A 25,163-nucleotide genomic window follows, 5' to 3' on the forward strand; every position below is an offset into this window, starting at 1 on the left:
CTCGGGCTTTGAGCAGACTTCTAACCTTAATTGAGATGCTCCCCTGGGCCTTGAAATGTCGCCACAAGATTTAGCCACGTAAGAATGAATGGTTGGAGCTTTCGTGGGATTTGCTGTACGTCCACCGCTTATCGTGTGCATTGTCTCGGATTCCTCGTGTGTGGAGAAGCGATTCAAAATATACTCAAGGGAGAAGTCGAGTTCGAAAGTAGGCATTAGGTTATCCCAAGTCTATTGAAGTAAAATTTGACCGATCCAAAACGTTCCGCCCTGGAAGCGCAGAGCCTTGGCCCGCCCCGACCAGCCTTGTCAGTTGCAGATCCTCCCGGAGAAAAATCACATGGGTGAAGGTGAGTGCCGTGGCAGCTGAAGGCTGCACAACTTGGCAGCTGAAAGATGTCGACTCATTCGCGGTCGAAAATCGGGTGTCGCTCGTAACCGCATCATGTGGCCGTCTGAGACTCACGCGACCTTCTCGCGTTTTAATCAATGGCAGCACGTAATAACTCTCAGCCCTACTGTGAAGCTGAGCAGACACAAACACATAATGGTGGTTGCCGCTGTCCCAGGCCTTTCACCCAGCCTGACCTAACCTCTCATCTTTTTTTGCCCCTACAGCCTAACAAATCCAGATCCCAACATTGGAGATTGGTGTGGTACACTATTGCACACCGGCCCAAGATGTCTGAACCAAAAGTACTCACGCCCGGAACCAGACAGGGCAGAAAGGACAGGATCCGTGGCTTCACAGAAGGTCCTGCAGGGGAAGCCTTAGCGATACTCAATCCTAAAAAGGCAAAATCAATGAAGTCAGGGCATAAAGAAGGAAGTGCTTTGAAGCCGGGAACAACATTTGGATGCTCGACGCAGAAACCTGTCCCCGTTCAGCTTGATACGGATTCTTCTCTCCTTCGAATCTTCGTCGGATTGTTCGTCTCCGTCACTCGCTGGAAGAAGAACAGCACCGTTAACTTTGCAACATATGTGAATGGATATCCTGGAGGTGAAGATGATGCAATCTACGCTGCAAATGCGCTGAATGAGGCGGCCGAGGAGTGGAATAGGAAATCGGTAGGCGTCACGTTCAAATGGGTCGACAAATTGGAAGATGCAAATTTTGTCCTTGCATACGGGGGAAATTTGGGTGATGTTGTCGCGGAGGCCTATTTCCCCAATCAAAAGGATCTCAACATAGTCTATGTGTACAAACGAGGCTTTGACGCCGACACGAAGCCCGAGCTGCACAAATTCTTTCTGCATGAACTGGGACATGTGCTGGGACTGAGACATGAGTTTGCCCCTGAATTGGAGAGAGACACCGGCGCTGTGCTATGGGGTCGTAGAAACCCCATCTCGGTTATGACCTACAGGGATGGGATTGCGCCTGAGATTCAGGATTCGGATGTTACTGACACGAAAACCTTCATCGAATTCGACGGTGACAAGATTGGCAATCAACCACTCTACACATATGAACCTGACAATTGATGGCACTCTGTTTGGCGGAGAAGATCGATTTGGTTGATCTGGGAGAGAATGGTCTCGTTCACGAAGGAAGTCTCACCTATATCACCTCTGAAAGAGAGAGAAACATCACCAGCCAAAGCTTGACTGTCGTTACCGCTTAATCATATCATTGGTTTCAGTGCTACGCTGTATTTATTCATTGTCACATACTTACTGATCCAAAGCCACCAACTATTTTTGCTATGATCTCGAGAATCGATCTCACAAAGTTCAAGATATGGGAGATAGTTAGGCTCGACCGCACGAGTAAAAGCGCAAGAAAATAATTCACCAGGAAAGTACATGTATCTGCTGGATGTATCGGATATATTCCCTGATGCTACGACGACGCCGTCACTCCAGTCAGCTGCAACGAACTGCGATGGTATGCAGTATACACCAATCGAAACCATCTGGCAATGCAAAGGCATAAAGCTGGAAATTAGACATACCACCTGTTTGTCCAAGCAAACACGTGGACTCTTTCCTGCATGGTCAGATTATAGTGCTCGGCTACCACAATCAACCCTGAGCTCACACGGTCTCTAAACCGTGGTGGCCGACTACCTACAGAAGGGTGAGGGTTGATGAAATTTTTGTTGGCGCGGGAATATGGAAGCGTAACAGCTAACGTGTGTCTAAGGTCTCCGTGTTCCTGGTGGGCTTGTGATGTTCTCGAAAGAACGCCCGGTTGGTGAAAAAGCTTTCAAAACCTTGAAACATTTAGCACTTTCGAAAGTAAATATTTTTTCTTTCTCTCTGTGTGGACCATGGCAGAAATACTGGTTACGTAGTGTATAAGAAGGTTGGTCGATATTCAAGACTACGAATGCAAGAAGACTAAAAGGAGGGTGGAGGCTAACATAAGATGTGACCAGGGGAGTGATCTTAAAAATCGGAGGAAGAAGCCCTCTCAAAGCGGCGAGACCAACCTCTAAATTCGGCGGAAAATTTAGCTAACAGCTTAGGTGTATAGAATAAGATGTACTTGTAAACGTGTTTTAGAACTAGCTAAATCTATAAGCCACGTTTATAGCCATAATTCCTGGCGCCTTGGCATATTTTTTACTGGCACCGAAACCGGCTACCTGCGCACCCGGATGTCTGAATACTACTGGGTGGATGTTGATGTACTGGCGACATCCAGGACATCAATGTCCTCGCTTTCTGCCTTCCTTCCTTGGATCCCGGTAGAACTCATGAACTTTCTGGTCTCGTCTCGTCCCGCGGAAGAGAAAAGAAAGGAGGCGAGAGAATAGGACATCTTGGATCTTGGATCATGGGTCTTGGATTTGATCCTTTGCCAACATGATAAACCTTCATTCCATTCATAAACATCGTTATCGCCTGTCCTGCTTGCCCGCTTGCTTTGCTGTAGCACACCATCCCAAGTTGCATCCTGAAAATGGACGCGGCTTTGAATCTACCATACAAGCATATAACTCTTATCACTTGGCTGATCATCCTCACTGCCGCTTCATGTCGTGTAACGTCACGTCACACCAGCCCACCCCTGCTGGTCGTGTCGCGCGGTGTCGATAATGGCCAGCAATAGATCTCTGTTCGCACGACGGACGCAGTTTTCTCCATCTTTGCCCACATCCGAGCTAGCCATCGCCGCGGCATGGACGGCGCGGGACTTGAATTTCAAGCCCGCAGCTGACATGACATATGCTTCAGTTGATATCCGTAATATCTTCATCGTCAGAGACCCATCCTGGTCTCTCGAGGCAGCAAGGGCGTTTGGCGAATCGTTGTCCTCGTTGTCATCGTCACTCTTGGAATGGTCATGTTGTTGGGTGCTCAAGCCGTCGTTCTCGAAGAACACAGGTAGGCCAAGGCCCGACTTAGCTTTGACCAAATCAGCCACCCATCCCAAGAATGTATTCGTTGGCCTACGGCTTTCTCCTCCCGAGGGCTCGACGGGTTGGTACCATGCAAGGAATGCGCTAGCGGGAATGGTGACCTGCACCTTTTTCAGAGCTTTGGCTATAGGATGGGAGATGCCGATGGTGAGTTCGATTTTGCCGATGATGTTCCTGAAGTGGTCTTGAAGGGCTTGCAGGCCGCTGCCGCCGGCAATGGGGAGACCAGTGCAGACTATTGTCAGGTAATTTTCAAGTGCGGACTGCATCAAACTCGGCCAGGGGTTAAAGGGATAGATACCGGTGAGCGCAAAGGTCTCGAGGATGTATTTGGTAAAGGATTTCAGGGCGGCAGGTGACGACTTTGACAGGACAATCGCAGGCTCTTCTCTTGACTCTGTGGAGCGTTGATCTGTGGCAGCAGCAATCCGACTGCGCCTTGAGAGGCCAGATCTTGGAGAGGCCGTGTATATCACGAAATGGAACGCGTCTTTCTCGTAGAGAAGGGATACGGAAAGCCCTCTAATTTGTGTGTGTCCGTGATCATCATCATCATCATCATCATCATCATCATCATCATCATCATCACCATTATGATCATCCTGCGTGTTCCTCTTGCTCCTCGTTCCAACTTGAACTGCGGAGTGCCGCTCGTTATCACCATCGCCGACATTGTCCAGCCTCTTCCAGGTACATTGTCTCAAGCCTCCGAGCTTGTCCCTCTCTTCTTCGTCCTCGTGCTGCGGGTGATCTCGGCCTAGAGCACTGCAGAACGCTTCGGCATGTGACAAGAGTTGTTCTTGTTGATTTTCGGGTTCTTCCTGCCTCCCTGCGGCTGCGGTTGGTTTCGAAAGTAGGACAGACAACTCGGCAGTGAGGACGGGGATGCAGAGGACAGGCGTGAGAGCGTCGTAGAGAGCCTCCTCCATATTTTTGAGGTTGACCTAGCACCGACACAATTGGAACCGGCACTGGTGACATCAACATAGTTCAATTATGGGTGGGGCACATCAATGGGGAAACGCGAAAACACGTGATCGTGACGCAGAGACAAGGCACACACGCGACCGAGCCCGTGAGATACTGTAAAGGGTAATTACTCGGGAGCTAAAAGGGTGTCAAGAGACGCCTGATGATACTCGATTTTGACACAGTTCGTCATAATAACCAAGGGGCGTAGAAACTACTGCTTGCAAACACAAGTAACAAACCGTTGTAAAGGAAACCAACTTTTAGTCCAAGATCTCAATACTCGGCGTCGCATCCGTCGAATCCCCGCCGCCGCCGCCAGGTCCAGGGCGGACTTCTGCAGCTTCGGCGGGATCAGGCAGCTCTTCAATCACCTCCTGAAGCTGCTGGAGAAAGCTCGACGAATAATTTTGACAAACATTCAACACAAACCGCCAACAAGTCCATTTCTCGGCCTCGTCGGAGAGGTCAACTTTCTTGATGACGGTCCCGGTAGAAGGACGTCCGTTGGCCGTCAATTTCGGCATAATGACCAAAGATAACGGCACTCTTCTCATCGTAGATGATGGAAAATCCGCGGATCGTCCTGTGTAACTCCCAGGCACGATTCGCTCTCCGATAGAGTTTAACAATACCTTGCATGGCGACAGTCATGGAATGGAGGGCAGCTCGCTCGCCTATTTCGCGCGCTCTCCTGCCGCATTTGCAGTGGCTAGTCAGGAAGGGGAACCAGAGGTCGTGCTTTGCGACGTGGTAGCATTCGTCGGATAGATTCATGTTGAGTTTCCTCCGCTGGAATTTTGTGAATTTGGAGGGGTGAAATCCATAGGTGTGATCTGGCTGTGGAGGTGGTCCGTCGAACGCCATTGTCTTGATCCAAGGGTGGTCATAATATTCTGCGAGGCCCTTGAATTCGGGCTCCTTGTCAAGCATATATTGGTACTCGGCCGATGGCGCGACAAAGATGTGTAGACTCATCATGATCGTGTATTCAGATTGGTCCGCGAGGCTGTCGCACACGTCTGCGTGGAACAAAAGAAGATCGGGATTGGTGCGAGGTCTCAAAAGCACTGCGCAGCAATATGTTTCGTCGTAGTATGTAAGTCCAGCCGGCGACGAGGTCGTAAAGCTGTGCGAGGCTGCTAACGCATCCAAGTAGGACGAGGTGCAATACCAGGAATATTTCTCTCTGTTGATATCACAGTTGTCGACAGATAGAGGTCGGTGCGGAGACTCTTCGTCGTCGAACGCGTACCCGTCCAGAGGATCTGGGAGCCCTCTGAGCCAGTGCTCCATGTGATCCGGGTGACCTCGGAGCCAGCGCCCAGTGGCGGAAGTGGAAGAGTCTTCAGAAATGGATGAGCCTGGTGAAGGTGGGATTTCAGGTCGATGGACGTCAGTGGCGGGCGAAGTCGCTTTTCGCCTTCGTGTCGAGGGGTTAGTCCCGTCAGCCATGGCGAATAAGAGGTATCTGTGATGGCAGAGGATGAGAGAAGGTGTAGCAGTACAGAACAAGCAGAGTATTCGCTACTGGGTAGGGGTGTGGAGTTATTGAGCTAGATTTTGTCGCCACTGCCGTGGTGACAGCATTTCATGATGATCAAGATCGGGTTTCTGGGGTTTAATCGTGGGGAGGAGAAGGAATCCGAAGTGCGGGAGGGTGAAAGGGGAAGACGGAGAAGAGGGGGCATCTTGCAGCCCCCAAGACCCCTTCTTGCCCCTTGCCAGCCTTGTGTAACATAGCCTTGTGCCAGCCTCGTGCCATTGGTGCCGGTGGTGCTACAACAAACATCAACAGCTTGGCGGCGGCGGCTTGACCTATCGCTTGCAAGAACTAAAGGAACTCTCAACAGTGATAACGCCGATGACCCTGCCTTTACCCAGTAGAGAGGGTGTGGACATTCCCCTTGTGACTTGTCACATTGATTCACACAGGGTTTTGTGGGCATCAGCCTCAGTATCAACTTCTACGTCAGCCTCTGTCCCAATCCAGAGAGAAGAGTACGGGACTTTCATAAGTCGCCCCATCCCTTTATACATCTTACGTAGCGTCGATCAAGTCCTGTCACAATCCCACAACCCAATCTCCATGATCTCGGATTTACGCACAATTCTCGGAGATAAATCTGCTCTCTCGACCGTCGCCGACGACCATCCGGCGCAACATTGCGCCTTCATCGCCCCTGGCTTCGGCGAGTTTTGTATAGGTAAGCAGACTGCCAGGACCGAATTCAGTCTGCTTCATTGGCTGTCTGTGGTCTCTGTTGCCCTGCGGGATCCTCGATTCGTGTTATTTTTCAAGCAAGTTCGATACAAAGTACATCGAGATTCTGGAACCGGGAGGCCGACTGGAACTTCTTCTGGCCTTCTTATTGGTAGCACAGCATCTAGCAAGCACACACCCGTGGCGTGATCGGGCCAGAACCGAGCATTTCCGGGACTGAAAACGAGAGATAGCTAGCTCGAGGTGAGGTAAGGTAAATCAGCGACTCATCATTTGGGGGGAGGGGGGGGTGGCATAGAATATAAAATGGGTTCAAATGTCCTATCTCCTACTAGAAGACTGAATTACAGCACACAGATATACTGCATCTACACACGCATAGAGTAATCATATCTCTTTCAGCCACCATGTCCGCCAGCCACCAAGCCGCCGTCCTCCTCCACAAGGGCGAGCGGCTCACTCTGCAAACGCTCGAAACGCCCCAGCCCGGTCCCAAGGAACTGCTCGTTTCGGTCAACGCCATCGCGTTGAACCCGGTCGACTACTACATGCGAGACATGGGAGCCTTCGTCAAGGGCTACCCGGCAATCATTGGTTCTGACATCGCCGGCACCGTTGAGGCTCTAGGGTCTTCGATCCCGCCTTCTGCGGCGACACAGTTCAAGCCCGGCACCCGTGTGTTGGCCTTTGCCCCAGCATTCTTTTACCAAGGGGAACCACCCTACGGCGGGTTCCAGAAGAAAGTCGTCGTCCCCGTCGAGAACGCCTGCGTGATCCCGGACACGCTGAGCTTCGTCGGCGCCGCCACACTGCCCATGGGCGTTGTCACCGCCTGGAGCGGATGGACCAGCATCGGGCTGCGCTACGACACCCACTTTAGCGCCTCGGACAAGCAGGGCGTTTTGGTCTGGGGCGCGGCCAGCTCCGTGGGCGTGTGCGCCGTGCAGACGGCCAAAGCGCTCGGCTTCACCGTCTACGCGACATGCAGCCCCAAACACCACGGGTATCTGCGCTCCCTCGGCGCTGAGCGAGTCTTCGACTACCATTCGGCCACCGTGGTGCCGGACATCCTGGCCGCGGCCAAGGAGGACGGCGTGGCGTTGAAGACGGCGTACCGCGCCATCGGCGACATCCAGCCGTGTCTGGACGTCCTCGCCGCGTCCAGTACCGCGGACGAAAAGGGTAAGCTCGCCAGCGCCATCCCCGTCAACGAGGCCACGCCCACACACCCCAACGTCGAAACCAAGTTCGTCATGGCCCCCGAAGGCTCCGGCGCTGGCGGTCGGCACTTTGAGTTCGTGATCCAGGAGTGGTTGGCCCCGCGACTGGCGAACGGCGCCTTCACTCCGGCGCCTGAAGCGAGGGTCATGCCTGGCGGGCTTGCCGGACTGAACGATGCGTTGGACGTGTTGAAGAGAGGGGTCAGTTGTCAGAAACTTGTTCTGGAGGTTTAATTGAATAAAATATGTATCGATGGCATCAGCCTGGAATGAGGTGACCAAAAAGCACAGACTTAGCTCCCATATACATGTCAAGTCCCGTAGCCAGTAGATATGGACTTTGTACCTGGGCACTTGACTTCTGAGGGTGATGGGACAGGTACATGCAGAACGTTACAGTAAAACGTACCCCACGCGATGCTCTGACAACCCCCGAAGTGCTTCGCAAGAGCGCCCGAGAGTACAAAACCACTACACCGGCGAAAAGGGAGAGTGGAATTTCTCATTTGCTGGCATTCAACTAAGTAGTTTGTCCAAAACTTTTAGCACCGTCAGCAGCGTGGCGTACCCAAGGAAGGTATCGCTACTGCTGATGGGTGCTGACCACTTGAAGTTGCACCTGTACACATAGTACGGACTTAGCAACTGCCTAATAATCGAAGTAGTCTGAGAAGAAGAGGAGATAACCGAAATTCAAGGGCGTACGTACGTACATGGGTGCGTATGTGCCTCCGATCCCAAAAAATGGCTCCTCATTTCCCTTTTCCCCCTCTTCATCAGAGCTCATTGCCACCGGATGGGCTGAATACGAAATTTTGTCATAACATTCAAAGCAAAACAAGAATCCTGAAAAGACAGTGGTAATGCCGAAAGGCTGATCCCATTACCTCTCCTCCATTTTGTTGCTTTTGACCCACAACTTTCAACCGCGGCTTAGTCAAGAGAAAAATGAAATTGAAGAGAAGAGAGAAGGTGGAATATCAAGGAAGATCCTGTCAGCAGTTTTACAAGATACAGTCAATAACATTATCAACACCAATCACAAGAGGTCAAGTGAGAGCAGAGACAGAGAATGACATAACTGGTGAATTACCTAAGCTCACATATGTCTCGGATCTGGCTCGATAATTCCGTCGTGAGGAGGAGTCAATGGCTCGGGGGCTCTGAAGTGAAGATATGGGACTGGTGAGCCATCCTTGGCAGTGTCGGCGGCCAAGTCTGTGGACTCGGTTCGAGGGCCATAGATCACCCCGGAGGATGCGGCAGCATTGGCACCGTCGTTGGTGTGCTCAATAAGAACCCGCCCATCGGGAAGAGTGATTTGGCGTATGTTGGGACGCATGATAGTCAGATACTGCATCAAAGGCGAGGCCAAGACGGACGTCGACTCTCGAAAAGACAAGATTTGGAATGCAGTAGTCTTGTCATGGTCTTGGCCTCTTCTTCCAGGTATATTGAAAAGCGGATCGAGCCATTTCATGTCGTCCAACGATTGAAGGGACAACATGGCACAGTTCTCCAGAGCCAGGACCTTTAAGTCGGCCGGCCTTGCAGCATCCGGGTCACGGTAGTCACTGATGTCGGAATGGTAATATGTGCTTAGCCACTGGACAAACTCGGCATCAACTCCGGCTACATGTCGGAGCCTCAACTCGGTCAAGTCTGGGTTGCACTGAATCCATTTCAGCAACTGGGTGCGGTTGATGCCAGATCGTTCCAAGGTCAACTTCTTCAACCTCACCAAGCGCAAATTGGCCGCGTGCTCCACGCCAATGCCGCCAAAGGCATCCCATAAGGTGGTCGGCTCGAGGAAGTTTGGATGGGTCCAATATTTTGGGGGCAGACAACTGTCGTGAATATAGGGATGACAGAAGCCGAGATGGAGTTCTTGGAGATTGGGGAAAAAGGTGGCCAGGATGCTGGTCAAATTGGGTGACATGAGGTCGTACATGTAGAGGGTCAGAGTCTGCAGGTTGGCTAAGGTGGGTGTCGATAGAACTGAACAGGCCATACTGTTTTGAAGGCGGATGAGCCTTCCCACATGTCGCAGCGCGAGGGCATGGATTCGGTCCTCGATGGCTTTTGAACAGGGTCTTCTTCTCATGGGGAATATTGGCCGTGGCAGTGATGCCTCGACTATCTGCTGATTGAAGCGTGGGTCTTTATCGTCATCGTCATAATCATAGTAATCCTCTAGTTTTGTGTCGCCAAGATGGCTTTCTCCTGATCGTCGCGAGGAGATAAACGCCATGACGCCATAGAGGCGGCTAGAGAAGACAGCGAGCTGTAGGTGGTGCGCCGCCATGATTGCTGCTATATAGTGGCGCCTGGAAGTCAGACCAAATTGGACAATGGTTGCTAGGGAAAAGTAACTAAGGATTTTCTGAAGGGCTTCTGGTGGAAGCCTGTATATGGGAGTAGCCATGCCCGGCCATGCGATAGAGAATGTACAAGAGCTTGAAGAGCGAGGGCGAGCAATCACTATGTACAAATCGCGAGGAGCGAGGGGAGTCGTGCCAATTGCACATGCTAATCGACACTTGAGTACGCCGAATGATGCCAATAAGGACTGAACAGCCAAACCGCAAACGATCACAAATTCCGGGAAGCGAATGGTAAAAGAAGCTTCGACATGCCCGTACGCCGACAGAGGCATGATCACCCTACAACAAAATGGCAATTGGCATTGAGAGGTGTCTAGCCCAATGGTTGGAAACTCCAATGAGTTGGACGAAGTGGAGGAAACGAGAAAGAGGGGGATAGGCCTGATGTTCATACCGTGTATGTTCCCCAAAGTTTGATGACGGCTTGATTTCTGTATCGCGACAAAGATGGACGCCAGTACCTCGCGAAGGATCTGACCTACTCGTAGACCAGCCCAGCCCATGATGACTAGCGGCATAGGACCGCTTTTCCTTCACATTTTCAACTTCTGGTTCTTTTGGCAATCTTCCCGCGAGTGCCAGGAGTCAACCTAACGAACAGGAGATGAAGAAATTGGTTTGCGAATCAGACGACAAACCATGATGCGGGAGCTCGCAAGCATTAGTTCAATTTGATATTTTCGGTCCCGTTGACAGCTGTAGCAGGTCTCCTTTGGTGACGGAGGCCGACCGAGTCTCGGCAAATATGCATTCATGAGCCAGTTACACTATCTTCGGAACTGGCAGCAAGATATAGCAAGGAGCTCGAGGACAGGTGGCTCGGCGGGCGTGATAGGAGAACCAAAGTATTAGGGGCTCGTGCTGGAAGCAGCAAACGAGGGTAGCTGCAGGGTCGAGGGTGATGACGGTCGTGATCTCAAAGTCAATTGAGAGAATGGCTAGAGAAGAGCAAGAGATGGGTGTGTGGTCGGCTGTGGATGATCGGCCTAGTGGGCTTGAGGGCGCTGGCGGCCTGGGGATCTAACTAGGGTGTGAGCAGTAAGGGAGAGCAGACGCAGGGAGCAATACGAGAAAGTAAAGTTTGATGTACCGAGTATTACCTCGTAGTGGTTTAGCGCCGAGGCCGGAACAACATTAACCCTGCCACGTCCGGCCACTGAGCGCAAGCACAGGTGGCGCGACAGCCACTGTCCCAGATATTCATATCATCCCTTTTGCATAATTTGACTTCCTGGAATTTCCCGCTCAACTCCTACAGTAGACTCACTCATTAGACTCAGAGCCTGGTGTAACAATGATTCAGCCGCCGGCTGCCTCTTCTGGGCGCCCTTCAAACAGCAAACTTTGGGCTTCGATTTGGTTCGTACGACTCGACATCAAACTAACCAGTCCCGTGCGAGCAAACACCGTTGCGTCGGCTTCTTCCATTACAAACTCAACCAGATGTCTTCCTCTTCCTGTGCCTTCTCACCTTCTCTCGCCCCTGTCGCCTTTTCGAGTGCCACTCTCGCACAGCTCTCCGCAACCTCTCGCAATTGCGACTTGCGAGAGTCGACCGCTCGTGCCCAATACGACCGCCATCTTCTCTGTATGGTCACAGCCGCTCTCATTCCTTTGGTCGGATTGAGAAGTCGAGAACAAAGGAATGCCAATGCGGCCACCACAAAGTCCCGGTCGAAGATGTGCGCATGGTGCCGGGGCCCATCTGACTTGGCAAAAAGCATAGCAAACTGCTCACTGCATCCGAGACGCTTGAGTCGTTCAGAAAGCGGCCAACTCGTTCGCAGCCCGACATCATAGCTGAGATACTTTTCGTATTCCTCGACAATGGCGGCAAAGACCCGTCCATCCGTGAAGTCTGTGGTCAAGTTTTTCACCCGAATTCCGCCCCTGCTGGCGATGGCTTGAGCCCATGATTTCAACAGAATGGTGTGCCGCGCATGACCCTCCTCGTCTGGTAGCATGTCGAAATAGTCGTTTTCGTGACTGCTGGCGCCTGTGCGACACAGTCTCTTGATTTCGCGTTCAACGTCGTTCCAATCAACAAGACCACCAAGTCCCCATTTGCTGGTCAGTCCCCAGAGAAGCCGGACGGTCTTTTCTCTGAAGCCATCCACAATGTCTTCTGCTTTGACAGTTTGGGCCAATGTCCCCACCCCCTTGACCCCCTGTATGGCGCTCAGTGCAATCTGCACATTGTACAGTTTCGTCGCTCGGCCCGGACAGGGATATTTGAGATGCTGAGACAACGGCCAACCGCTGTGCCCCCCGGCCAATGACAGCTCTTCTCCTGTCGGCAAAAGGATACTCGTGGTTGAACTTGAATCGTGCACATGCTCGAGGGACTGTGACGTAGAAGGATACAGGAGGAGTTCAACAAGCCTCGTCAGACGCACTCCATCACGTAGGTCGACTGCCAGATTTTCCAGCTTGTACGAGTATTCCGCAAGAGGATGTTGAATGTGTATAACAACATACCCGATATGGTTCAAGGCTCGAATAGGGTCCCCTGCGCTTGGATTGAGCAGTTGGAAAAGAGCTTTGACGACACTCACAGACGTCTTGTACGATGAGGATGGCCGGAACAAGCACCTGCTCATTTGACTTGGGGCAGCTGTCATCGTGTCGAGAAGCTTGATCAGCATCAAACTTCGAAGGAGTGTGCGCTGATAAGACCAGGAAGGACGATCGGTGGATGCCTCGTCTGGTTGTCCATCTTCATTTCGGATAAGGAATGTCTCAATAAACTGTTGCAACGTGCGTCGATTGGCAGCGTGGCCGCTGTCGAAGCTTGGCCGTACCGACAAAAATTCACGTGTATAGCTCGAACACTGTCGACCAACAACAACCTCCAGGGCCATCCGCAGATATGGAAGCTCATAAGTGTCGAGCCACAAATCCGTAAAAGTCTTTCGCTTTCCGAGATCAGTACTGAGTCTCACAGCGCTCTTAAGAACGTCCGTGGGCACACTGAATGCACCATATGGCAAAGCTGCCTGAAGTCTTTTGTAGAGCATCACATTTCCCGGATCCCCATATGTCTCAAGCAAATGAAGCCTCAGCGTTTCATCTTCGACTGGCGATGATATCCGGGTAGACGCCCCAAAGAGGTTGTTGACCAGTTGTGCAATGACGATTTCTTGGTGGCTAAGCCAGCTATCTTCATACATCGCCGGATCGACGATATCATCGGTGATAATGGGATATAACTCCCTGACCAGCGGACGATCAACTTTGGGAATAACAAATCGACTGGGAACTGATGGCTTCCCGACAATGGATTGGCCCTCTCCTGCCCCGAGGCGTGACGTTGGCTGTTTTTCCATCATGGGTGCTTGACCCGGTTGATTGCTCTTCAACCGTAGTCCTGCATTCCAGCTCGGCTTCGTACTGGTACTTTGAGCGTTGTTTTTGATGTTGTCGTTGACCTTTCCCGGAAGAGCCGGCACGAGTTCGTGCAACAGCGAAACTCGTGCTCGAGGATTGACTTGCTGATGAGCCAGTGGCCGTACAGGCTCGAGATCCCTACTTCGCCCACTAAGTCCAAGCAGCTCCTTCCTAGACCTTGTTTTCTTATTGAGCACTTCATTCTCACCCGGGGGAACGTTTTCCTTCCCACCGCCTTGACCCCAACGATCCACCATTACCGCACTTTCTTGAAGGGGTTTGGTCGTGACCTGCAATGGCCTTCGTTTTGGAGACATTGCGATCTTTGCCTTTCCTACACCTCTCTTCTTGGCAACCATTTGCGCAATAATCCCGGTAAGTTCGACATCTGGTTTGCTGGATCGTTCTGCAGCCGTCAAGGGTGATTCCACCCCCGGGACAGACTTCACCACTGGATCAAGACCCTTGATAGGGCTGAAGATGCCCATGTATATGCTTGGCAGGGTGGTGTCCTCGGTCGGGATATAGATCGTAGCGCGTCGTGCAGGCTTGAGGGTAGTTGTCGAATCGATCATCGGAAGAGCAATTGTGTTTTCGGGCAGTGGTGACAGCGGCTCCGCGGTAGATGATAATGATGCTCCGGGTTTGGTTATTATTGGTCGTCGCGGAGCTTGACTAAGGCTCGTGGAAGCACTGCCCCGCCTCAATACCGGCGGCTGTACATTACTGGCAGCCTCGTCCGCTGAAGCGGTAGCAAGAATAGCAGCAGTTGAGGGAACCTGCGCAATAGATTCAGAACCAGCGGCAGCTCGCCCTTTAGGTCGTTGCGGTGGTTGAGACATCACGGCCTTCTTCCTTACGGCCTCCTTCATCAGGTTATTCTTATTATCATTGCCATGCTTCCTGGCATTGCTGGGCCCTGGTCCATCACCATTTTGTGCAGCAAGAATTTGGGGTTTATCCTCATGGATCATGAAACCCAGCCCGTCCGGCCGTCTTCTGCGTCGCGGTTTAGCGTTCCTCAAAACGCTGGGTGCTGGTGCTGCAAAAGCAGACGTAAATTCAATGTTTGCCGTTGTGTCATCGCTTGGAGAAGACAAGATTGAATCTCGCCCGCGTGGGCGCTGGCGTTGATGGTGGCAGCATTGTTGTCGTCGCTGTGGTTGCAACTGCACCTTGGTGTGGAGCGGAATTGGGCACGGCGTGCTGGCAGTCGTGGAGGACGGAGGCAGCATCGGTCAGATATGAGCTCTTAGTAGACTCTCACAAGGTACAAGTACATCTCTCCAGCACACGGCTTTCTGTGCATTTGTCCGTTGGCGATGGACTGCGCCTCCGATAAAGGTTGGTTGAACGCGTTGGGAGGAGGCGCGACGCGTAAATGAAAACCCTCCGAGAACTGTTTATTCCTTGTTCTACGGCGCTTGTGGTGCGGGGCAACCACTTTCATACTGCCGCCAACTGCTACAATTCGTAAAAGAAAAAAAATGACTCGTAGGTAGAAGGAAGTCTTTCCTCGTGATTTGTAGTGCGCACTCTTCGCCGCCTGTTATTTACATCTATATTCAAACCGTGCCTGTGCTTATTCCCGTACCCATGCCCATGCCCAAGCCCAAGCCGTCGCTATGCACATAATCAAATAACCAGCTGCACGCTAGATGTCAGGTACCGCCAGGTCCTTCGCCAATTCATGCAGAAGTGAGTCCTCAATGTCCTCGTCAACAAAATCCCACTCACAAGCGTGAAGTGGGGAGAGCTGTTCTACAGCTCATCCCGACCGGGAAAGTGAAAATCCCACGACCGATCCGGCACCGGCAGCCCCAACCAGAAATTCCACAAGCGATTCATTTCCATCAGGAAAATGGCCCCAAACTTGAACGGGAGCTCGAACCAAGACCGCAGAACCATCTTGTACGTGCGCCAAACGAGATCGAGCTCAGTCCAAAATGCTTCAGCAAGCACACTCCCCTGAGGCGGAGGATGTGAGGTATGGATATCTACATCATCGTACAGGTCGTCGAACTCTGTGATTTGCTCTGCACTCTCGGTATCGGCCGGATCGATCTTGGTGTCGCTCTTTGTAGAGACTGGCAGCGGGCCTTCAATGTCCAGCACACTCAAATCCCCGGTATTGAGAGCGGTGCGGAACTTTTGGATCGCATCCAGGCTGTGACTGAGACGACCCAGTGTGTTGACCAACGCCACCAACTCCGTTCTCCTCAAATGAGGGTTTTCGCCATTTTTGTTCTCATCGTACTCGAAAAGGACTTTCAATGCAGCACCGTACCCAGCTGTTTGCAGCTTTCCCCAGAGTCTGCATTTATCGCATCCCACGCAATCCATCAACCTAGACACGTTACGAAACCTATTGCGGAAGTCGTCCTTGAGATCCATGACCGAAGGGTCTTGAAACATCACGGATTCATCGAACGTGTGGGGTCCAGATGCTGCTTGGTCCGCGAGTGCCAGGACTTTCTGTTTGGTTTGGAAATCCTGGTCGGGGTCGCCAGAACAGAATGTGTAGGACTCGAGATGTTTCCTCAACTTGGCGACTGCGCGCGTCAGGATGGCATAGTTGAAGTAGAGGTTGGAAACGCGCTCTGGATACTTGTGCAGCCGTTCCTTGTAGCACTCGAGGTTGTGGACCCATTCGCCGGTAGTTTGATTGAAGAACTCCCAGCAAATGTGTGTGGAGATGGAAGCATGCATGCCGCTGACGATGCGATAGAATGCCCGTTGCTCCAGACATTCATCGTCGAGAGGATACAGGTCGTCCGAGTTGTCTACGTGTTGCCGTCCATACTCTTGGAAGATGTTCTTCAGACTCTGTGCGGCTTGGAGGGGCTTCGGTTTCAGAGAGGCATGCCGGGAGGATTTGGGAGTGAAGCAGTTCTCCTTGTATATAGCATCCCAGACTTGTCGGGCACCTAGTCCCGAGTAGCCGGTATATCGTTCCGTGTTGTTAACCAGACTGACATAGTCTCCTTTCGCCGCCGCGCCCTCATCTTCGGGAACGCAATAGTCCCTTTGGTCACATTCGTCGTCTTCCTCCAGCACACAACTCTCATCCACGTTCTCGCCCAGCTGATACTGGAGCGGTCGGTTCTTGGGTCTTTCTCGCTGCAGGGCAATTCCAGGGTGTTTCGCCCTCGCACCCTCCAGCTTGCTCAACTCTGCGGCTCGCCAGATTGGCGGTATGTCACTTTCATCTTCTATTGTCTCCACGGCACACGCGCGGTTGCCGCACATGGAATTCTCATCGGTCCAGAAGGGACAGGCTTTGTTGTACAGGTTCAATCTGTAGTATGCGAAGAAATCGGTATGTTGTGTCAAGTCGTCTAACGAAGGGTAGAGGTTGGCATTGAGCCTCTCGAGATCCGAGTATGAGGTGCAGGCATCGGTCACGATTGAATTGGGGTCTATAGCACACTGAGATTCTGCGTGGACGCAGGGTGAGTGGAAGACGAGGTAGAAGGCAAGGAAAAAGTGCGAGGCTCGTTGAAGGCGCATTTTGCGGTGTTTTGGCGGTACCGCGTGCAAATAAAGAGAAACGACCAAACGACGAACGGTGGGAAATATGTAGAGTACAAGTATGGGAAAAGGAAATGCCTGGAGCACAATTTATTTGGTATTAGTTGACATTAGTGAGCAGACGAGCTGAGAACAAGTTGGCCAGATTCCATCTCAGGCCAAATCCGTACGCTCCTTCCCCGCAGCCAATTGGTAGGCACTGAATTTAGGTGGAAAAGGGTCCTCGCAAGGTACTTAGTTGGTACAGAGTCAAACCACCAGGCGTCACCATCGACCACCCCACTGCCACCACTGCCACCATCGCCCTCTAAGCCCCTTTATCCATCACGTGTTGCATCATCCGATCCTAGGACACTCTCATCGCTACCGAGTTCGCATTCTGAAACAGGGAGTTAGACACCAAGGTAATATGTGCTCCATACTCTCGGTTTGACGAAAGCTCTGTGTCTTGCAGAACGATGTTATCTGGGGATTCAACGAGGCTTCAGGGACAATCAATTCCATGACGATGCCAAATAGCCTCCTCTTGCAGACCGAGCGCAGCCAGGTCTCCCTTCGTCTTGTTCGTCCGCCACAAAAATCCCAGGATGATGCTCGCAATTCCTGGAGTCTATCTCCACCATTGTTATTGTGGCATCCTGAAGAATCCCGTCTTTCTGACTGCTTTACAATCCTTGAACTGCGCGAATAGCAGAAGCTCCGCTCGAAGACTGGGGTTTTTTTTTCTCTGCATAGACTGCCGAGTATATGGTACGTTTCCTCGGCCTCAGAAGTCTCCGCCTTCGGATCACCTAAACACTAACCAGGGATATTTTCTATGGAAGAACACAAGTCTTAACAACCGCATGAAGTGATTGAGAGCTTAGTTGAAAGCCAAACTTATGCTTTGAACAACATCGTCGCCTGGAAAGAACAATATCATTCCTCTCAGAGAGCGTGTCCCCCCATCTTCGCAATGTCGTCGTCTCGCGTGCCACCGATACCTGTGGATGCCATGTGCATGATCTGAGACTCAAGAGGTCCTTCCCTCATGCTTCACGCGCCGGTCTCGCATTGTCTTGCCCCAGAAGTGGCGTCATTTGAAACTTCCTCTGATGGCCGGCGACCTGTGAAACAACACAGGATGAGCCTGCTGCAAACTTTCTGCGAACGTATTTGCAAGGAATGCGGCCGCTCATGGTTATGCTTTGGTCCCGAAGCAATTTCCACTCTTTGATCAAAAATGATACAAATCGGTGACCGAGGAGCGGCAATATGTCGCAAACGCATCCATCAAGACTTTCCCCGTGTATCCCATTGTTAGCTTGTTCTCGTCGAATGTGCTCTTCTTAGGGGACGAATGCAGTAGCAGACGTTCTATGGGGAAGGTCTGAGTGTCTTGGGACATGATGACTATCACCCATCCGGATCAAGTTTTGTTATCCCACATATAGGGCGAGTGCCCAGGTTAGATTGGGTAGATCGATCGTCTCCAAACAAATCATGCTTGTAAACCACCCGCATCACTACAGATAGGAACCAAGTGAACTTTCATGAATTTGTCACTTAGGATAGCGGGAATTTGCTCCCTCACTTGCAGAAGGGCAGCACGTCCACGGTGCCACATAAAGGTTTTCACGACAATCTTCGAAAATCTCAAGATATTTTGGTGGTATCGTAGTACTCCACATACCACCCAATATCGTCAGCCCAAGAATTTTGATATATAAATTTTAGATGCAAAATTCTTCGCCAAGAAAGTCACACATCCTCGATGGTCTAGTGGTCATGAGTAAGACCTCCCCCGTTCTCCTCCACCACCATTGTTCACTACCGATCTGTGTTCTAACACGTAAACAGTTTCCGCTTGTCATCTCTTCATTGGGGAAACAAGCCGCGGGAGACCAGGGTTCGATTCCCTGTCGGGGAGTTTTTTTGGTCTTTCTTGTTGGCCTCTTTTTGTTATTATGGCTGTTGAGGGAGATAAGAGAAATAGATGGACAGAGCGGAGTTGCCAAGATAGACTGGCGGGGGTGGAATGGCCACGCCTCGGCATAGTATTGGAGCCGAGTGCTGGCTGAGGAATGTGGAATGAGGTGGGTATGTGAACACGCACAGAAGTAGGAGTAGGTGCGTGACGGGGCCACAGACTCTTACACGGCACATTGATTGGTACGCGTCACTCTAAAAGCTAACATGTCCCCCCGTCGAAATCAAAGTACATCCCTCCACAACAGGAGGCTATGATAAAGGTGCCGTAGCAAGTACGTCCCTGTCGAGTCTTGGATATTGACTACGATGTCTGGCCCCAAACGACTACAGGCGGCCATATTCAAAAGACAAATGTCCTTCGTCCCAAAACTCGTTCCTTTCCCACGATTCCAAGGACTCCCTGAAAACAATATTCGTCAAACCCATACCGACGTCGAGATCCAGGCAGGTCATCGTCAACGGCCGCTCCCACCGGCCTTGCCGAAAACGCCCATGCTTCCTTCTGGTATCATTATTAGTACAACGAAACCAAACCCAAGCTTGAAGAAAATCAAAACACTCCTTCCCAAAGGTCGGTTTCAAAACACGGCGACAACCTCGGACTCTGTTAAAAGAGCCGAAACAGCTGGTCACTGAGCGTAGCGAAGAGGAAGTGTGAGGCAAAACAGGACGATGTACCTCCCCTTATACTTCGATAGGGCCCATCACCTCTTCGCTCACCCCCCGGGCTGTGCTCTTGCTATGACTTCTCGCACTCCGTACCTCTTCGTCACTAAGCAGGTAATTGTCATGCTCGTCGACAACGGGCCGGGTTGGCGGTGGGAACTCTTCCTCGTCAGATTGAGATCCACGGTTTTGCGAAGGTCGTTTAGTTTCGGAAACACGAGGACTGCTGGTATTGTCGTCTTTCTCAACCGACGTCACCGCCATATCGGCATCTTCCTCCGCTCCATCGTCGTGCTCGGCAATTTCGACATCATCTCGATCACCAAGCCAGTATCTTGCTCGCTTGTGAGCGCCGAGATCAGGAGTGATCCACCCATCCACCTCCTCATCAACAAAGCGCTTAGATCTCATAGGCGACTGGAGTGCATCGATGGTAGGGACGGCCAAAACACTGATGCCCCGTAAATACAGGTAGCAAACACGCTTCCTCGCTTTGTTAAAGAAGAAATAGTTCATAGACCAGATCGATCCCTCATCATCATCCTCAAACGGATCAAAATCTTCGGGCGCGTAACGATACACGGCGCAGTCGCGCAAGCTCATTTGTTGATCGATCAATCTCCACATCGCCGGGCCCCATTGCGGCTGAGTGGAAGCAAGGCCGACGGAATCTTTGGAGAACGTGTTGAGGGGCCGTGAGTGGAGATTGTACATGGTCGTGTCCACAGTGTTCATGACGTGTCGTAGGCTCTTCTCTCGTTTGAAGTCTGTGGGCCTCAGGACATGAGAGAAGTCGTAGTGGGGATGACTGGCGTTGAGCGTCGCTATCAGATACGCATATGTTCTCCTCGAGCTAATCATTCCTAGATTCCCGAATGGGCTGTTTCGACTTAGATTCAGGCTTGGGGCCACCACATGCGCCTGAGGTGGGGAAAGCGACTTGGAGAACTGGAGGTTCGACTTGTACTGTGCTTCAAGGCCATTTTCAATGTTCTTATATAGTTTCTTATCTCCTCCGGCTGCCTTGGTGGTGTATAGGTCGCATCCCCCCACAACATGGAGGTCTGGGGTGGAGAAGTTGAGCGCGGAGGTGACAGTGTCGAGATCGCGATTGGGCATAAACTAGACGCATGTGTTAACACCAGCTAAAATCCACTGACAGTGAGAATAAGTCAGCCTACCTTCATGTTGCTGGTGTCTGGTCAAGCCACGTCAGACTTAGCGCATCGTATTCGGCGGGACTTAGAACAGAGGTCAGGTCGTAGTATAGATGCAGGATAGATGGACTGCAACTCTCGACAAGCGCTTTGCGGAAAAACGTTGGCACGGCAGCAGCGGCGCAAGTAATGGAGTCTGAAGAGGGATGGTTGACCTGAGTCGGCTATGCGATCGCGAACAAAGAGATAACCAGGGCTGGCTGCAGAGGCAGCTCTTGGCGATTCGGATAGCTAGACGATGGACGCCTAGCAGGTCGCAAGAGAGTGATGAGATTCCATGATAGATTGTCGATGGTTGACGGATGATGGAGGTAGAACAGGGTGCGGTTGTAAGATGGACGACGTGAAGCCGGGGCGGAGAAACAAGATGGGGAGCGAGCGAGGTTCGAGGCCCTAGACTCGTCTGGGGCTATGCTGTCACGTGCACCCCCCAAACAACCAATAAGCGGATCCTGCCTCGCACATGCACAGCAGCGGACGATGACAATGGATTCCGGACTCCGTACTCACGGCAATTCAATTTAAACCAAGCATAGGGCGAGGGTGATGAGGTCAATGGCAGCTTGGGTTGGATGAATGTGAGGAAGGGGTCAATCGTAGCAATATGCGATCAAAGGCTCCCAGGCCACTGTTTGAGTTAGCTCGCCAAAGGGGGATGGTGTATCTTAACTCTGGGTGCTCTGGGTATGCTCTGATTGTCTTATGACCTGGTTCGCGGTGTACTGTACATGACATGTTTCCGTCGCACGAAGCGACTGAAGCAGAGACCCTGTTTGCAAGGTCCATGTGTCCTTCCCGGGGTATCTTCCTTTCTGAACGCCATATCATAAACTCCTGGCTCGACCAAGGACATCGCGACGGCGCCGTTCAAATCAATCCGCCTCTCTTCAGCGCCTCCTCGGTGGTCTGCAAAATAAAGACTTGTCAATCATGGCGTATTCTCATGATTCGGAAGCACTCGCGACACATGCTTTGACGCGGGACCAGATCTGATATCGCCCCATCACAGAAGATCGGCACCCGAGGACATGCCACCGAACAACACAGTGGCCGTCGGCATCATGTTCTACATGATTTTGGTGACTTCTTCCTCGACCTGGTTCGACAGGAGACACACTGAATTAGTCTCAACAAACACAACGGGAACCTAAGATAAGAGCATACCGCCGCCACAGGAAGGGCGCAGATGGAATATCGCTTGACGCAAGAAATTATCGCCCCGTGGGATAGCTCATATAACCCAGGGTTCGGCGATCCTCAAAGGGATACACTTGTGGACATATCAACGTTTTGGCTTACCTCCATATCTTCGAGGCTATCCTCTTGACTGATGCACCTCAGCACATTTTTCTTGCTGCTTTCCTGCATCTCCCCGGCCAGGAGGAGTTCGTCCAGAATAAAGTAGGCCTTTTGGAAATTAAAAATGATGTCCAGTTCGCACACGTTCCCATAGTATTTATCCATCTGTTCAACATAACGGTGAACGATCTCGAGGGTGATCAGCTCGTTGTCCGTCGAGTCACAACCGGCGATGAAGAAGAGAGATGCATAGCGACGATAGACAATCTTGGTATCTGAACCGAAGGAGCACGAGAGTCAGCCTCACAGTTGAGAAGAGAAGAGAAGGAGCAAATCAAGAGGGGGAGAAACAGAGAGGAAGCAGGTGGGTTGAGAAATGCGCATCCACACCCTTGTATTCGAGAAAGTTGCACATTCGAGTCCGCCGAGCGAGAACTAGTTGAGAAACATCCTTGATGATTTTGGCCTTCTCCTTGGGCGACAGAGTGGTGAACCATTTTGCCAGTCTCTGGATAAATCATCAGATTAAAGTCAGCGAAACGAACCATGGAGGGCAACTACTTGGAGGGTATTGAGCCTACCACTTTGCCCTGGCGGGAAAGCAAGATGAGATATCTGTTTTCCGTCAGTATGCCGGATCGCACGCACATTCCATCGGCTTCTCACTTGATAGCCATCTTGCCTGTCCTGTCCATGGGCCACAAGCTGAACACGGAAGATGGAAGCGCAGGATGGAAAAAGTTCAATGACTGGCGACGGAAGTGGTGCCCGGCTCGCTGCCGAGATTGATAAAAGCGGCTTGTGGCTCATTCCGCTTCAGGCTAGTCATTCAACGTGACTGTTCAGGGTAAACTCTCTGAGACTAGCAGGATCCGCCAAGGGATGTACAGGGGGAGATCATGTACGGGCTGACCCCCCCCCCCGGTTCACTAGCGCGTCGCATTCCTGCCTACCTACCTACCTACTTACCTACTGTTAGGGATTTCTTGGCAAGTAGGCAGAATCTAACGATAAGCGTATACATAAGATATCCCTATAGTATATGATCGATACTGTACACGACTCAAAGTATAAGGGGGGGAGAGGGTGCGCCTCTTCTACGGGAAGCATACTAGTAATATAGATGCACTCCTTGAGTCGTGCTTCTTAGCTGGTGATCTAATTACTCTCCGATGTATTAGAGGTCCGTTCTTCCGATGTTTAACCGAATCCGTAATACTGGCCCCCCCCTTTAAGCTTCTCGTTGTTAGACACAGTCTTAGAGGAGACCGGTTACGAGCTACGCGGACGCGGCTCACTACGCTCATTAGATATATGGAAGAATCCATGGAAGAATAAGGCTAAATTACGTAATATGCCCTATTAATTCTATTAGCTCTATCGGCTCTATTAACAGAGCGCATAGAGCGCATAGAGCGTATAGAGCATTAACATTATATATATACCCTCACTACTCTAGTTAGTTACACTCTCTTCGTAGTTAATTCATATTATCTACTAAACTATATAGTTCTTAGTAATAGAGAACTCTACTTATATCTTATAACTTTCTTAACTAGCTTACGCTACTCTAGAATTATTACTAAGAACCCTAACCTAGTTAGGATTAGTAGGGATTCCTAATACTTTAGCTACTCACCCCGTTACGGAAGATAATCTCTATAAGTAGACCGAATCGACCCACCTCACCTATAGACGAACTTACTTAACGTATCGCACGACTATTTATAAACGATAATATAATGTTGACGACATTAGATACACCGAGATCGATATTAGGTACTCCGAGGACTACGACTAGTACACTATTATCGACGTACGGAATAAGTGCGATAAGCTTATTAAGAGAGGTATCTTTAATAATTAGTAAGAGAAAGATTAGTAACTTATCTAAGTTCTTTAACGACGTAGAATCTAAGCTTATACTCTTTATTCACTACGTAAATATATATATTCTAATGAATCTAACTAACTTCTAAAATAACTTATAGAAGATTCTCTTTATAGAAAGCTATTTCGAAGAAAATACTAAAGTATAGCTTAGATTCTTTATTAAAGACTATATAGAAAATAAAGATAATAATAGAGAAGACGAGATCATTAATCCATTTAAAATATTTATAGAGTTTAAAGAAACGATGAAACTAATATTTAAAGTAAAAGATAAGAAAAAAAAAGCTTAGAAGAAGATAGTAAGTCTTCGATAGACCGGGTTAATTTAAGAATATATAATAAAATTTAGAACGTTAAACGTAGCCCTAGAATAATAAGATAATATCACTATTTCGATCTTTAGAGAAGAATTAAAATCGAAGATTAAGTAAAAACTACGATATCTTAAGAAGATTACTCTAAAGAATTAAATAGTGAACTAAGGCGAGGCTACTAGCCATAAGTATTAACTCATACGGCGGTGAGTATAGTCTCTTCTTAACGCGTATACTTAACTAGGGAAGTCCTCTCTATTAGTAACTTAGTTACTTATCTTATTATATAAAAGATAGTTCCTTAGAACTATATAAGAAGAACTATAGTCTAGGGTCGGCGCCTCAGCTAATTATAACGCTATTCACTACTTCTAACTTCTTCCATTATATTCCTCTATTAGGGATTCCTTAGTAAGTAGGTAGAATCTAAAGATAAGCGTATATATAAGATATCTCTATAGTAAATAATCGATACTATACACGACTTAAAGCGTAAGAGAGAGAAGAGTACGCCTTCTATACGGGGAGTGTACTAGTAATAAGGATACACTCTCTAGATTATATCTCTTAGCTGGTGACCTAATTATTCTCCGATGTATTAGGCGTCCGTTCTTCCGATGTTTAGCCGGATTCGTAACACTGTTCCCCCCTTTAAGCTTCTCGTCCCCGAGAAGCTGTGAGTAGTATACTCGTCGTACCCATCTCGTATATACTTTC

General features: G+C 50.3%; 9 protein-coding genes and 1 pseudogene across 10 annotated transcripts; 3 read left to right on the plus strand and 7 right to left on the minus strand.

Moving 5' to 3' along the window:
* Positions 1 to 681: 681 nt before the first annotated feature.
* On the plus strand, positions 682 to 1,488 carry Z519_12194 (uncharacterized protein; the record flags this gene model as incomplete). The annotated part of the gene is made up of 1 exon (XM_016769901.1): positions 682 to 1,488. The coding sequence occupies one exon, from the start codon at positions 682 to 684 to the stop codon at positions 1,486 to 1,488; it is 807 nt and encodes a 268-aa protein (XP_016613960.1).
* Positions 1,489 to 2,998: 1,510 nt separating this feature from the next.
* Z519_12195 (uncharacterized protein) lies at positions 2,999 to 4,300 on the minus strand (the record flags this gene model as incomplete). The annotated part of the gene is made up of 1 exon (XM_016769902.1): positions 2,999 to 4,300. The coding sequence occupies one exon, from the start codon at positions 4,298 to 4,300 to the stop codon at positions 2,999 to 3,001; it is 1,302 nt and encodes a 433-aa protein (XP_016613961.1).
* A 303-nt stretch (positions 4,301 to 4,603) lies between these two features.
* Positions 4,604 to 5,795, minus strand: Z519_12196 (uncharacterized protein; the record flags this gene model as incomplete). The annotated part of the gene is made up of 2 exons (XM_016769903.1): positions 4,604 to 4,926; positions 4,976 to 5,795. 2 exons carry the CDS (start codon positions 5,793 to 5,795, stop codon positions 4,604 to 4,606), a joined length of 1,143 nt encoding a protein of 380 aa, XP_016613962.1.
* A 1,176-nt stretch (positions 5,796 to 6,971) lies between these two features.
* On the plus strand, positions 6,972 to 8,018 carry Z519_12197 (uncharacterized protein; the record flags this gene model as incomplete). Its single annotated transcript, XM_016769904.1, has 1 exon — positions 6,972 to 8,018. One exon carries the CDS (start codon positions 6,972 to 6,974, stop codon positions 8,016 to 8,018), a length of 1,047 nt encoding a protein of 348 aa, XP_016613963.1.
* Positions 8,019 to 8,883: 865 nt separating this feature from the next.
* Z519_12198 (uncharacterized protein) lies at positions 8,884 to 10,089 on the minus strand (the record flags this gene model as incomplete). Its single annotated transcript, XM_016769905.1, has 1 exon — positions 8,884 to 10,089. One exon carries the CDS (start codon positions 10,087 to 10,089, stop codon positions 8,884 to 8,886), a length of 1,206 nt encoding a protein of 401 aa, XP_016613964.1.
* A 1,506-nt stretch (positions 10,090 to 11,595) lies between these two features.
* On the minus strand, positions 11,596 to 14,397 carry Z519_12199 (uncharacterized protein; the record flags this gene model as incomplete). Its single annotated transcript, XM_016769906.1, has 1 exon — positions 11,596 to 14,397. One exon carries the CDS (start codon positions 14,395 to 14,397, stop codon positions 11,596 to 11,598), a length of 2,802 nt encoding a protein of 933 aa, XP_016613965.1.
* Positions 14,398 to 15,316: 919 nt separating this feature from the next.
* On the minus strand, positions 15,317 to 17,065 carry Z519_12200 (uncharacterized protein; the record flags this gene model as incomplete). Its single annotated transcript, XM_016769907.1, has 1 exon — positions 15,317 to 17,065. The coding sequence occupies one exon, from the start codon at positions 17,063 to 17,065 to the stop codon at positions 15,317 to 15,319; it is 1,749 nt and encodes a 582-aa protein (XP_016613966.1).
* A 1,768-nt stretch (positions 17,066 to 18,833) lies between these two features.
* On the plus strand, positions 18,834 to 18,995 carry Z519_12201 (annotated as a pseudogene). The gene has a single exon. The product of its transcript is annotated as a tRNA-OTHER (tRNA).
* Positions 18,996 to 19,741: 746 nt separating this feature from the next.
* Z519_12202 (uncharacterized protein) lies at positions 19,742 to 20,910 on the minus strand (the record flags this gene model as incomplete). Its single annotated transcript, XM_016769908.1, has 2 exons — positions 19,742 to 20,845; positions 20,905 to 20,910. 2 exons carry the CDS (start codon positions 20,908 to 20,910, stop codon positions 19,742 to 19,744), a joined length of 1,110 nt encoding a protein of 369 aa, XP_016613967.1.
* A 1,261-nt stretch (positions 20,911 to 22,171) lies between these two features.
* Positions 22,172 to 22,747, minus strand: Z519_12203 (uncharacterized protein; the record flags this gene model as incomplete). The annotated part of the gene is made up of 3 exons (XM_016769909.1): positions 22,172 to 22,210; positions 22,240 to 22,514; positions 22,630 to 22,747. Coding segments are annotated over 3 exons (432 nt in total), but the record flags the coding sequence as incomplete, so codon positions are not given.
* Positions 22,748 to 25,163: the final 2,416 nt, after the last annotated feature.

The sequence above is a fragment of the Cladophialophora bantiana genome (assembly GCF_000835475.1).
Source record: "Cladophialophora bantiana CBS 173.52 unplaced genomic scaffold supercont1.26, whole genome shotgun sequence".
In the NCBI taxonomy this organism is placed as follows: domain Eukaryota; kingdom Fungi; phylum Ascomycota; class Eurotiomycetes; order Chaetothyriales; family Herpotrichiellaceae; genus Cladophialophora; species Cladophialophora bantiana.